Source organism: Gracilinanus agilis, chromosome 6 (genome assembly GCF_016433145.1).
Source record: "Gracilinanus agilis isolate LMUSP501 chromosome 6, AgileGrace, whole genome shotgun sequence".
Classification (NCBI taxonomy): Eukaryota; Metazoa; Chordata; class Mammalia; order Didelphimorphia; family Didelphidae; genus Gracilinanus; species Gracilinanus agilis.
In genome coordinates, this window is record NC_058135.1 from 124,648,817 (window position 1) to 124,662,910 (window position 14,094).

Consider the following 14,094-nt stretch of genomic DNA (forward strand, 5'->3'; position numbering starts at 1 on the left):
CAACAAGAGAGATAAACATATGCTGGTGAGTGAAATGGACATTTTCTGTGAGTTTTGTTTAGCTTACAGCACAAATTAACTGCCATTGCATAGTAAACATTTCTTAAATAGCTTCTATAAATTGAAAGAAAAAGCGATAGCAGTTTTATCAGTGATCATAATCATGCTTTTTATCCCACAATAGAATATCTGTGCCATCAAAATGTCATTTGGTTTGTTTTTATGTCCTTTTTAATTTTAATTAACACATATATTTTTCTTTTAATTGTGTGTGAAACCCCAAACACTAAATTGCAGGGAATTGAATAAAAGAAGAAAAAGTTAGAGTGCATATTGTTGTTTACTAATAAGTTTATTAAATGTTTGCTCTATGCTAAGAACTGGAGTTATAAATACAAAAGTGTGACAGTCCTTGTTCTCAAGAAATTCATATTCTAAATTGGCAAAAAAAAATCATAGACAGCCCATCAGATAGCTGTCTTATATATAAAATACCAAGTGAACTTTGTCAAATTTATAAGAATAAGTGCCATCTCCCAATTGATAATTGGGCAAAAGATATGAAGAGACGATGGAAACAAAGCTATATGTAGTCATGTGAAAAATGCTTCAAATCACTACTCATGAGAGAAATGCAAACCAAAATAATTCTGAGATATCGCCTCATACTCATCAAAATGACTGTGATCTGTGATCAAATTTGTGTAATATCTTCTTTTTCTCTACATATGCTTTTTTTGTTTGGATTTGTCACCATTTGGAATAATTTTTAAAAGCTCATATTCTAAGAGGGAATATTATATATATTTATATTATATTATATTATATATATATTTAATTCCATAATATTATATTTATTTTTAATAATTTAATTAATAATATAATAAATATAATATATAATTATATATATATGGTTTTTAACTAAAAGTAGGATGGAAAGGCTTGAGAATATTGGAGTACAGTAGCCAAAAAAGATAATAATGTATCTTACTTGATGTCCTTTTAATTAATTAAGTCATATCTGTTTCTGACATTGCATCATTTGATAATGGCAAGAACTTCTGGAATAAGAACCCTCTTTGGGAGAGTTATTATTAGCCAAAGAAAATCGTTAAAATTCGGCCAATTTAAGAAAAACCAAACCTCAGTAACTTGACAGTATTAGTATTCTCCAGGTCTTCGTGAGGGAAACATAAAAAAAGCTAAGGAAGAGAAAGACATAAAAGGTCATAATCTTTATATTTCCTTTTCTGTTTCTGAAATCAGTGGAGAAAGTAAGGAATGAAGCAGGCATTTTTTAAGTGCTTACCATGTGTAAACCAGTGTGCCAGGTGCTGAGGAAGTGAAAAGGAAAGTAAGACAGTCGCTGTTCTAAAGCAGCTCACATTATAAGGGGAGAGACAAATGCAAGTCACAGAGAAAGTCTTCATGGTTCTTAGGGGTCAGCAGCAAAGCAGATGGTTATGCCTCTTCTTGAATGTTGTTTCCACTGATAAAATAGTTTCTGATGTTGAACCATTTGCCAGTGCCAAGGATTTTGGTGACAAGAATTTCCTTTTCTGGCTCTTTAGTAGCTGTGACTATAACACCTGCAGGTTCCTAGGCTGTCTCCACAGAAATTGCTCCCCAGGATGATTGCTGAAGGCACTGAGCTAGAAGCATTATTATTTCCAAAACAACTGGGTTTCAGGGTCCTGAGCTATTTCCATCCAGGCTGAGCGAGAGAGCTTGGTCAAAGTTGTAGAGATGTGTTTTGACTGCCTGACATGTGCAGACTCTTGTTTAACTTGGCTCTTCTGGTCTGAGTGGTCATTGGTTGTTAGTTAGGGGGGATGACTGGTCCCTTACTCTTGGAGTTGCCTCCTCAGATGATAGCTATAAGGGCTGAGCTAGAAGCAGGGCCCCTGGTCCTGGAGGAATGAACCACCTCTAGGACTCCTGCGAACATCCCTAGGTTGGTAGCAGTTGGCCAACATCTTTTGTTGGGGTCATAAGGAAGGGTAGGTCCATCTCTACAACAATTTCTCCCCTGCTTGTTGGCCACAAGTGCTGGGTTGGAAGGAGATAGAGTGATTTGGGGGACACTGCTATTCCCAAGGCTCTTGGGTTCAGGGTCCTAGGCTGAGGAGACAGAGTGGTCAGGTACTGCTGACAGTACTATGGACTTCCTTGAGAGTTGTAGTATCTGACTTCTCTGTTGCTCCAGCACTTAAAAGAGGAAATTGGATGGGCATTTATTCAAGGTGTTGTAAATAAGCAAATCATCATTTAGCCCAAGAGTTAACTAGATGATCTCCAAGTTCCCTCCAGAGTCTTGGATTCCATGATGTTATAGCCAAATTACAGAAGGATTATTCCTTCCCTCCAAAAAAAATATCTGTTTCATATAAAAAATAATAAATGGAATGAAGCATTCATGCTCGTTTAGACATTTTAATTAGCATATTTGTTTGTTTTTTGGTTGTTTGTTTTGCTTTCTTCTACTCTAAATATTAAGTTCCTGAGAATTTTAGATCTTCTAACCTAAATCAAAACTAATCAGATATTCTTTTTTAAAAGAAAAGTTATCTTTGTGTAGTCAAAAAGAAAACTTGGAGATAGCAGAGACCTGGATCCAAATTCTAACTCTGATACTTGGAAACTATGTAATCTTAACTCACTTATTATCTCTTGAATTTTTCATCTGTCAAATGAAGACAATAAAATCTGTACTGTACACCTCAGCATTGTGAAGAAAATACTTTGCAAATCTTCAAGGATTGTACAAATATGAGTTGTTAGTACCTTTAGAGAAGGAACATAGCATTAAAATCAAAAGAGTATCTTATCTGTAATGTTAAAAGTAACACTTTAATTTAAACTTTGCCATTGTATGTTAGAGGGTTTAAAAAAACCTTTTCATTTCAAAACAGCTGTCCAACCTTTCCAGCTATATACAGCTGTAGACAGAAACCAGCCATACAAATTTCCAGTCCAAAAGGCTAATTCTCTACAGTGTTTAGGATTACTAAAATGGGGGTTTTGATATGTTTGTGATAAAATCCAGTGCCCTCACTACTGTGTAACTATGATAACATGATATTTTCTGTCATAAAAGTCAGTGTTATTATTTAACCCTATTCTATGAGAAACCAGGAGAAAAGCAAAATAAATTTCTAATAATTACAAAGTTCACAGGCAATCTTGTTATTGCCCCTAAGAAACTTCTCTTATTTCCTATCTATTATATTTTAGTTGTTGTGGGAATCTAACTTATGAATACTGATTTTTTTACTTGGTTGTAACCTAGCATCATGGAAATGAGGATTTAGTCCACACAATTAAAATTATACCTCTTTGTTTCACATCTGAGCAGTGACAAATCGTTTGATAAATTTGATATTCATTCAAATAATTCTAGTATCACCTCCAATTCGTCCTTGACATATTTATCCTGAAATAGAGTAAGGAGAGCCCATGTAAACCTTTGGGATTTGGTCCCTTCCCTTCCTTAGACTTTTGCAAAACGATTCAAAAAATTATAGTGGAAACTATGTGAAAGTATATGTGCCAGCATTTTTTAAAAAGGAAGCCAATGAAAAATAATTTGCAAAGCTGTTCGTTTGCCAAGGCAAAGCTTACATTTAGGCCTTTCTTTTCATGTTTTGTGTTTTAATTCAGTTCAACATTTACAAAGTACCTACAGTATTTCAGACCCTCTTCTATACAACGATGACAAAAACTAATAGTCCTTCCTTTCAAAAAAGCTTAAAGCCTAGGTCAGGCAGGAGATGAAAAAGTAAGTGACTAGAGCAGGCTCAATGACTCATTGAAGAGTAAAAAAACCTCAGACAAACATTCAAGGAAACCACCAGCCACCTGGATAATGAGCTTGATTTCTTACCCAAATACCATGCCCAGAGCCCAGAGAAAATGGTGGGGGTGGCAGGAGAATGGAGAGAGGCAGAGACAAAGAACCAAGAGGCAGCTGGATGCAGATGGTGTAGGGAAGACTGGCCAGGAGGACACAGCTGTCCGCTACTTGCTGAACTTTTAATACTTGGTTGCCCTGGTATTTGGCTTTTTGTGAAAAGTCTTCCCTAATTTAGACAGAACTAAATGATACCTCAGCAGATCTTTCTGGGAGTAGAACTTTTGTATAATGAAATACATGTTAAAACCAGCTAATGCTATAAATTCCATAAGTTGATCCTTATTCCTATAGCTTGACAATTCTTCCTCCTTTTCTAATAAGTAAATAAGTATGCTTTTAATAGCACTTTTTTATACACAAGTCATCTCCAATGATGTGATTCAACATGATTATACTCTGGTGCATCTTTCCATTGTCTTCTGAGTCACAGACAACCCAAGTGGCTACAGATATTAAAAACTATTGAAAGAAAAAAAGAACAAGAGGAAAGGAAGGCCTTCAACAAGTTGTATAGATATTTTAAGTAGGATTAGTAGGGAAATCAGGGATTAGAAATATAACAGAATGAAATGAAACGGCATGGAGGGGTTTGTTCTGCACCTGAGAAGGAATTTATTACACTGAGGAAACTGTAAATCATTCAAAGTAGTATAAATCATATAAGACATGCAAGTGTATCTGAAGCTTCATGGGGCAAAAATATCTTCAAGCACATCTTCTGTTTACCCATTTGAAAGTAAACTTGGCAAAGCTCTGACATCTTTGAAGTTTGTTATCTCCATTTTCCCACATCTGTCCTTTTCCCTGTCCACTAGTGACACCTTTTCCTACCTAGAAACTCTATTCTTCTCTCTTCTCTTGCCTCATAGAATCAGAATGTTGGATCTGAAAAGAACATCTAAGCAACCATATTCTCCCCTTTGTAGGTTGAGAAATTGAGGCAGAAAAGCAAAGTTACCTATTTAAAAGCTAGTTATTAGCAGAGCTAAGACTAAATCTGAAGGGTCTTCCTTTCCTCTTCTTTGCTCTTTCCATTGACTCATGTTGCTTGGTAGATAACAAAAAAATTGATCACTATAGGTTTTGCCCTCGAATTTTTTAGGTTTCTTCCTTTTTCTCCTTTTTTCTTCTTTTCCTCTAATTCCTTGGAGGAATATAGTTTGGGAATCCAAGAAAGTGCCTCCTCTCTTATTCCTCTACTGGAGAGATTCAGTATAACATGTATAACAAAGATTTCTTAAACCCTCAATTATCCATTATGCTTAGAAGACACAAAAACAAAATGAAGAGTGCCTACTCTCAAGGAACTTTACTACTAGCATAGAAAGTATTCTGTACAGACTTCAGGGAAGAGAAGGTATGGGGAAAACTGTAAGATTGTTCTGTTTATAATTTGCTTTATTTTTCACCTTCGTTTGCCTAGCAAAGGCCTATGCACATAAATAATAAATAATAAATAAATAATAAATGTTTGCTGGATCAGGAGGACTGAAGGAACAGAATCTGCCACATCCTATTTAGAAAGTATCCCTTCCCTCAGCCCAAGTTTGAGTGCCAAGGCTTACCCTGGTCCCCCATTTGCAGAAGGGAGAAGTTACTTGGTGAGGAGGGGCCACAGCCCTAAGGTTCTTATTGCCCACCGATCTTCCCATAGTCACCGGAGCCTTCTCCTAATAACAGAGCAAGGGCAATTGGAAGAGTGTTCATCATTTACCCTTTTTGACCAAATGTCGACGTTTAAATGATTATGTTTCAACTATAATCAGTATATTTACTTTTTTTTCACCAACTCTAAAATAAAAGTTATTGAAATGAATTTGGGGCATATTTTACAGGAAGAACAAATTTTGGAGGGGCAGAAATACCTTTAAATCATGACTTCATCCAAATAGTGCTAGTTCCCATGGTTTGGTAGGGAGATCAATAAGGGCTAGGCAGACTACAGCTATAAGGGTCCTGGCCTGTTCCCGGGAATTGCTGAAGATAAAGGAATTTTGTTGCAGCCTTCTACTAGGGCCTGAAATCCAGTTTGTCCTTGTGTGAAAGGTCCCTTCCTTTATGCTAGGGATTCTATTCCATTTTAGTTAGTTTTAAAGATGTTTTCATATCATAAGATCTTTAGCATAACACATCTACAAGTCTTTTATTTTGTGACTCCCCCAGTAATGGAGTTTAAAACAAATATGTCATTGAAACTCATTCTTTTAATTAATAGAGGTATTAGTATGTTAAAAAAAAAATCACAACAGTATTATAATCAAGGAATTGCTATATTTTCTTGTGTCTTTCTTTGGAGATGGAATTAACTGATGCTCTTAAAACTCCCAAGGAGGCTTCCTTGGGAGCTATATTATATTATATTAAAGTAGGGGAAAAGAGATTGGGAAAGAACCATGCAAGGAAAACTTGTTCCTTAAATATACTGCTCAAAATTAAGGTACAGTGCACACTTTAGCAAATAGAAGCTTTTTCTGTGGAACTCAAAGCTATTAACATATTCATATAATTATTAACTGTTTAGATTTACTTTGAAAAGATTGTCAGAAATTGTCAGAGATCGCTGACAGTATTCAATTTACATATCCATTGAAAACATATATTAGAATCTTCATACAAACCTATAATTAATTTTTTAAAATATACTCTCTAACAAAATCCCTATCTATTCCATAAACTCATTTTCGGTAAAGAGAAAATCGACTGTACTGCTGTCTAAATCATTCTAAATATTTTGAAATTGAAAGTACATTTTAATCTTCCCATCTTTTAGCATCGCTAGTAGCCTTTAAAAAGTGGATGGGGGGCTATCATGTTAATGCTTTTCTCCTGCTTCCATAATACCCATGTTTATATTATCCTGATTCTAGAATTTGTTGAGAAAGCGAAGACAAACACAAAATGACAATTTTCTTGCTCTATTACTTACAGCCTTTCTTAAAGGTCTTTAAGTGTAAAGACTTCTACAATTCTTGAAATGGAAGGGCTGACTCAGCTAATTCTTTTTTATTGCATTTATTAATTCCTTCCGTTTGGAGTATCACAGTCATTCCTCACTACTTCTCTTCTTTCCCCTAATAGAAAGAGAGAGAGAGGTATTCAGAAATGAAGAGAATGTAGAACATGAGAAAGATAAGAGACTAGATTGGTAATTTCATTCATAAGAGGATGAGGAATCTCCTTGTGTACCTCCTTGGCAACAGGTAGTCTTAGAGAATTGCTAGACCAGTGAGGAGTTACCTGGTTTTCCCTGCTTCACAGGTAATCCTGTCTCAAGGCAGTCCTTTGATTGTTTAGGTTAAGTGTTGGAATGAAACTCTCTCATGGTTCATTCTGCATTTTAAAAACAGTTTACCATAGAAAAGATACTAGTCAAGAATAAAATATTTGTAAAGCATTTTGTAAGCATTGGTATATAAATGTGTAATAAATTATTATTATTATTATTATTATATAACAGCACTTAGCTTGACTAAATTTGGCCCTCCTTACCACCATAAGACATGTCTGATCATCAGAGCAGAGAGTGATAATTCTCACGATCTTTTGGCATTTCCCAAACCTGGGAGAGGTTAAGTGATTTGCCCAGAATCACACAGCCAGTCAATGTCTAAGTCCAAATTTAGACTCGGGTCTTCTGAGTGCATCACTCTCTGCACTGGGCCACTAATTTACTTGAAAAAGATGGAAGGAAACCAGATCTTAATGCAGGACTAAAATTGCTTCAAATCTAAGACGTTTCAATTCTCCCTGATAGCAACCATTTGGGGCCCATAGCTTTCACTCTGACTTATCTTGGTTAAGAAGAAGAAAAAAGAAAAACATGTTCTTTGATTCAGTGATTTTGTCTCATGAATTGCTATCAGGGAATCTCCCAGTTTTAAGTCTATGTTCCTATGAACCTTTAAAAAAGCCATTATAGCTGAGCAGTCCTTAAATTAATTCTCCAGGAAAAGAATAGAACTGAGTTCAAGTAGTTCCCTACTGTGATGAGTTGTAAAAGAAATCTGTGTTAATGAATACTATATATTTTGCTGGTTAAACTGCAAATTCACCAACTTTGTTTTATGTGTCCAGCAGACTTTCATAGGATTTTCATGGAACCTGAAACCATTAAAATAATGGAATACAGAATAAGAACACAATTACCTTTGTATGACCCTTAGATGTTGAGCCTTTTCCCAGTATTGTGATTTCAATAGTAACAATGTTAAGAATAAAAGTACTGCAATTACCTGAATATTTAATAATTTCAGGAATGAGGGGAGATTACTGTAAGAATTAATGATCTTTGTATTGTGGTTAAAGCATCTTCTGTTGCTAATGTTGTCTTTCTATAATCTAAAGAATATTACTGTTTTAATTCGTAGTAGGCTCATCATATAATGGAAGGAATATTCTTTTAATCAAAGCCATTAATTATTATCCAGACAATTGTTGCTTCCAATAGTATAACATTCCTACTATGCTAATAAGTGCTGTGAAATGTGATTAATTACTGATAATTGCCATAGTGTCAGTTGATGGCCAATCCTCACTTTATTTTCTGTTGGTATATATATATATGGGTTGTGTCAAAACAGATCTTGAGGGTTTTTGTTAATTTTAATCATCAATTTCCTAAGGTGGCATATAGATAGACAGACAGACAGACTTTATTATCAAAGACTCTGCATAGATTAATATAACATCTTATTAAAGTTAAACCAAAACTCCTTATGAAAGGTAACCATGTTGGTTAAGACAGTTGTTGGTTATCTCCAATTTATCTCATATGTATCTTGTTTACACATTATTTTCATGTAATCTCCCCCTTTAGACTGTGAGATCCTTGAGAAGAGGTAGTAGTCTTTGGGTGGAAATGGGGATTCTTTGTTTTATTTATCTTTCTTTGTATTTCCAACAATTAGCATATTTTGTTGTTGTTGAGTCATTTTCAGTTCTGTCCAACTCTTAATAGCCCTATTTGGGATTTTATTGGCATAGATACTAGAGTAATTTGCCATTTCCTTCTCCAGCTCATTTTACAATTGAGGAACTGAGGCATACATGGTTAAGTGACTTGCTCAAGGTCTCATAAGTGTCCGAGGCCAGATTTGAACTCATGAAGATGATTCTCTCTGATTCCAAACCCAGTGCTCTGTGTATCGTATCACCTAGCTACCTCGCTTATTAGCACATTATCCTATAATTAGTGTTTAATAAATGGGAAAGATGTTAGCCAGCCCAGTTATCTGAGTCAAAAAAGCCCCCCAAAATATTGATTGAAACAGTGATCCATACAACCAAAGGTAAATAGCAGTAAACTCCTTCATGCAGTCCAGGATTATACATGAAGAGAGCCAGAAAGAAGCCTTTGGGAAAGTTTCCAGAAGCCAGTCCAGTGTCTAGTTAATGAGACCTAGTGATAGCTGGATGGAGTCAGCTTTCCATGGGTCATGGTGAAGGGAAATGGGGCCTTGGAAAAATATTCCTTTCTGGGGGCCTTCCCAAAGCCAATGCCAACACCAAAGGAAGAGACATGCCAGCTTAGCCCTAGCACAGCACATTCTGGAAGTCAGGGGCTCCTCCACCAACTGATTTTCAGGAACTGGTCAGAATCTGTCAGGACTCTCAGAAGGTGGAGACAGAGACATGCTTGTGGCCTGTTGGGCCATCAACATACAGGATAGAAGCCAGAAACTAGCTGCAGCCACCCTATCCAGAACTATAGTGATAGAAACGTTCAGATTGCCGAGGAAATTTCAAAAGACAGGATTTGTGTACCCCTTCCAGCAGAATGGGGCAACAGGGAGTCTCATGCTGGTACAAAGTCTGATTATAGATACTAAGAGTAGGGATATGCACAACAGAAGAAAACTTCAAATACAATGGAAAAAATACTGTAGAATAAGAGGACAAGAGGGAAATCCAAGTAATTCCACAATTAGTACCAGTAGAGTCTCATGGGGGAAAAAAATGGCTAAATCACAAAGAATACAAGAAATAAAGTAAGAAAAAAAAATGAAATTGAAAATGAGAAGAGAAAACAGAACAGTGAACTGGATGTGAAACTTTAAGAAACTGGGAAAAAATTAAAACTCCAACTAAACAAAAAATAGAATAATGAGTATCAAGAAAGTAATAAAACTGGGAGAAAACATTGAAATGATAAATATAATTAGAATCTTTTTAAACTAATAAAAACAACAAAATGGTAAATTTGATCACAAAAATAGCAAAAGAAAACATTACTGTATAAGTAATTTCCATATAAAATGGGAAAAAAAAGAATTCACAATAGAAAATGGGAAAATATATGAAATTTAGGATGTGATTTTTCCCAGCCATATATCAACAAAACATAAATTAACTAGAAAATTAAGGAGATGAATATTTATTAAAATAGAAAATACACAGATGGAAAGGAAAATAAATAGATATTATAAGTAACCGAGACTTAGGAAAAAGAAATTGAATAATCCATAAAAAACTCCAAAATGGAAAAATAAAACTATAAGTTAATTGGATTTCCAAGTGAATTCTGTCAAACATTTAAAGAACAATTAACTTGAAATTTGCATAAATTATTTACAAAAAATAGAAAAGGAAGACATTTCTATCACAGGCATGCCTTAATATAAATAAAAACTTGGCATCTAAAACCATGATGACCTAAAAAGAAAGAAGAGTATCAGCCAATATTTCTGGTAAATGTTGATACAAAAATATTAAATAAAGTACTAGCAAAGAGGCTACAGAAAAATAATACACTGTGAACAGGTTGGATTTGTGCTGAAAATGTAGTATCAGTTCAATATTAAAGAACATATTAATAAGAAAAAACAAACATTATATCAATTAATATACATAAAACTTTTGACAAAAATGTAGTATGCATTTGTTTTTAATTTAAAATATACTAGTAATTGAATTTTTCCTTAATATAGTAAGCCATCTCTTTGTGTCTGTGTATGTACCAAAGGAAGAGCTAGCATAATCTATAATGGAGAATTGTTAAAGCCTTTCAAATAAAATCAGAGGTAAAACTAAGATGTCCATTGCTACCATTATTATTTTAAGTTGTTCTAGAAAAACTAACTATAGCAATAAAACAAGATTAAGAAATTGAGAGAATATATAAAAAGCCTAAAATAATAAATGTTATGGTGATTGATAGTGATTTACTTAACCCCAGAAGCCAAATTTTAAAAATTGAAATAATAATTTTAAAGCAACCAGCAGTTAACAAGAATTTTAGTGTTGTGCTAAGTACTGGGGATACAAAGAAAGAAAAAAAAATAGTCCCTTTCTCTTATGGGAGTTCACATTCTATTTGAGAGAAATGACATGAAAATAGCTACATACATGCAATACACACACACACACACACACACACACACACAGGGTAGCCTGCAGGTAATCTGAAAAAGGAGGATAGAAACTGGGGGAGACCCAACTATTGCTCCATCCCAGGTGGTAGCCATGAATAGAATTAGACAAAATAATGCCAATTTATTTGAAGGAACAAAAACTTTAGGACTTAAAGGAAATAAAAAGAGGGACAAGCAGTACCAGATCTGAGACTGCACTAAGAGTAGCAATAATCAAAATAATTTGGTACTGGTTTAAAATTTTTTAAAGTTAATAAATAAAAAGCGTTAAGCAAACAAGACACAGAAACAATAAAATATATTAATATAATATTTAGTATGACCCTAGCTCTCAGATGAGAATTCATTCTTTGACCAATTGGCTGAGATTCGATTTAAACAAACATGTCACCCCATATTCTACAATTGGTTCCAAATGCATACATAAACAAGATTTTTAAAAGTTACATCATAACTTAATTAAAGGAACAAATGTAGAAAGGGGAATAGATCTTAACCAATTGAAAAATTTGATTACATAAAATTGAAATGTTTTTGCACTAAATCAATACAGTTAGAATTAGAAGGGAAGCAGTTATTTAGGAAAGAAAATCTTCATGACAAATTTCTGATAAAGAAGCTATATACAAGATATATAGAGTGTCGAAACATATATGAGTATTGACTAGTTCATCGATTCACGTGATCCACATATCCTTTGTGGCAAAACAAATATGTAATATTTTCATAAAATGTCTCTGAGTCTCAGCATATGAGTTTAATAAAATGGATTTCTTCTAACAGAGGAAAATGAGTTACAAAGAATATCACAATGTGTGATTAACTCTTAATCATGTAGTATGTCCTATAGTATGCTTGAGGCTCTTCTAGAGGTTTAAAAAAGTTAGATAATTGTCAATACCTTATGAAATAAAATAGAAAGAAGTACAAGATTGCAAAAGGAAACTACATATTAATTTAATTCAGCAAGATTTAGCAGCCATCACTCAGGAAATCTGTCCAACTTTTATTGTGGATAGTTAAAGATAACACCTACCTGTGGCAGGGAATTGTGGCAGGGGGCAGAATAAATTTCTAAAAAGCTAAAAGATGTGATCTTTTTAAAAGGATATCCTTGATGCCAGAATGTCTTTTCAAAGAAACTGTGATTAAGTTCTCAGTGACCTTGGAAACTTCATCTTAAAGATAAAATGAAATAAAAGGCAAATCAAAGGAGTCCATCAAATGCTTTTTACATAACTTGTTTCATTATTAATCACTTAATATACTGAGAATTGATGGAGAGGAATTTGTTTTTATTAAATTATTCATGTTGTCTGAGGCTCTCCCAAGAAAAGAAAAAGTTAGTAGGAAAAGGAATAACCGGTTATGAAAAGATTTCCCTGCATCCCTCCACATACAGATGGGCATTGGACCTAGACCTGTGATTTCATTGTTATAGATAACTCTTCGGCCCACCCTCATCTGCGGCTCTAGCAAGCTGTACAACGTGCAGTGGCCACAACCCATTAAAGCCATCTCAGCAGACAGGATGAAGGATGGCGGTAACCTGATAGGCTTCAAACCTTCAAACCCATCAGTGAGTTAGAGGGGATGCCCACCCACGTATGGGAGGACTTCCCCTGGAAGAATGGGCCGGTGAGAAAATGTGTTCCAATGGCCTGTAAAGTGGTTCAATCAGGCACTGTGGAGTCTTCAGAAATGCAAGATGAACAACAATGAGACCATGATCCCCACGTGATATGGTTTTCTTAGCAAAAAGGAATCATCTTAAGAAGAAGAATTGCGCATCTCTGGAAAGAGCCACATTTTTTGCCCTCCCCAACTCCACACCATTGCTGACCTCAGAGATGTACTAAATAATAAGGAAAGTACTTCTATGGTATCACCTAAAGCCAAATTCCAAAGTTAAATTCCCCAAATTCTCCCCAAAAATTGGAAATTAGTACTGGGAAGAAATTGACTTAACATTGGGGGCATTATTAAGCATCATTTTTAATTAAGTGAGGAAAAGCTATTTACCTTTACCCTTTCTCACAGTGGCAATCTATCTTTCCATAATTGGAGAATTATTCAGAGAAACCAAGTGGTAAACTTTGTGCTTTTTTCAGAAATACCATGTTAGATTAGGTTCTTTTAAACTACATATTTTTTACAGATGACGTAGTTAACTAAATAATTAAATAAGGTGATTAAAGTAATAGAAAGAATTCAAAGAGCTCCACATTCCCATATCTCCTTATGAGCTGTTTACCCACAACAGAAAGCAAACAACCATTGTTTCCCAAGCTAGTATTAGATGAAATAGGATTCTAGACATGAAGTGTGACAGTAAGAAATAGCATTTATGTAGGAAGAATTACTTTTGATATATTTTATGGGAGAATATTTTTCCAAATAAAAAAATTCATTTCTTTTAAAGTTAGCAGGAAGTGGTTTTTAATAATAAACTAAATACACTGTGGTAAAATAGAATGTAATGGACTTCTGTACTAGCAGCAATGCAATGACCCAGGACAATTCTGAGGGACTTACAGAAAAGAACGCTACCCACATTCAGAGGAAGAATTACAGGAGTGGAAACAGAAGAAAAACAACTGCTTGAAGACATGGGTTGAGGCAGACATGATTGGGGATATAGATTCAAAAGGACCACACCAATGCAACTATCAATAATATAGAAATAAGTCTTGATTAATGACACATGTTAAAACCAGTGTTGGCTATGGGGGGTGTGTGAAGGAGGGGTGAAGAGGAAAGTAAAAACATGAATCATGTAAAAAAATGAATAAAAAAGGCAAAAAAAAAGAA

At 34.6% G+C, this 14,094-nt stretch overlaps 1 protein-coding gene across 1 annotated transcript in view; it reads left to right on the forward strand.

Moving 5' to 3' along the window:
- NR3C2 (nuclear receptor subfamily 3 group C member 2) overlaps positions 1 to 14,094 on the forward strand; it is a 367,948-nt gene that overhangs the window by 301,682 nt on the left and 52,172 nt on the right. The window contains 1 exon segment of the mRNA XM_044682206.1: positions 11,462 to 11,486. Within this exon segment, the coding sequence (XP_044538141.1) occupies positions 11,462 to 11,486 (25 nt within the window).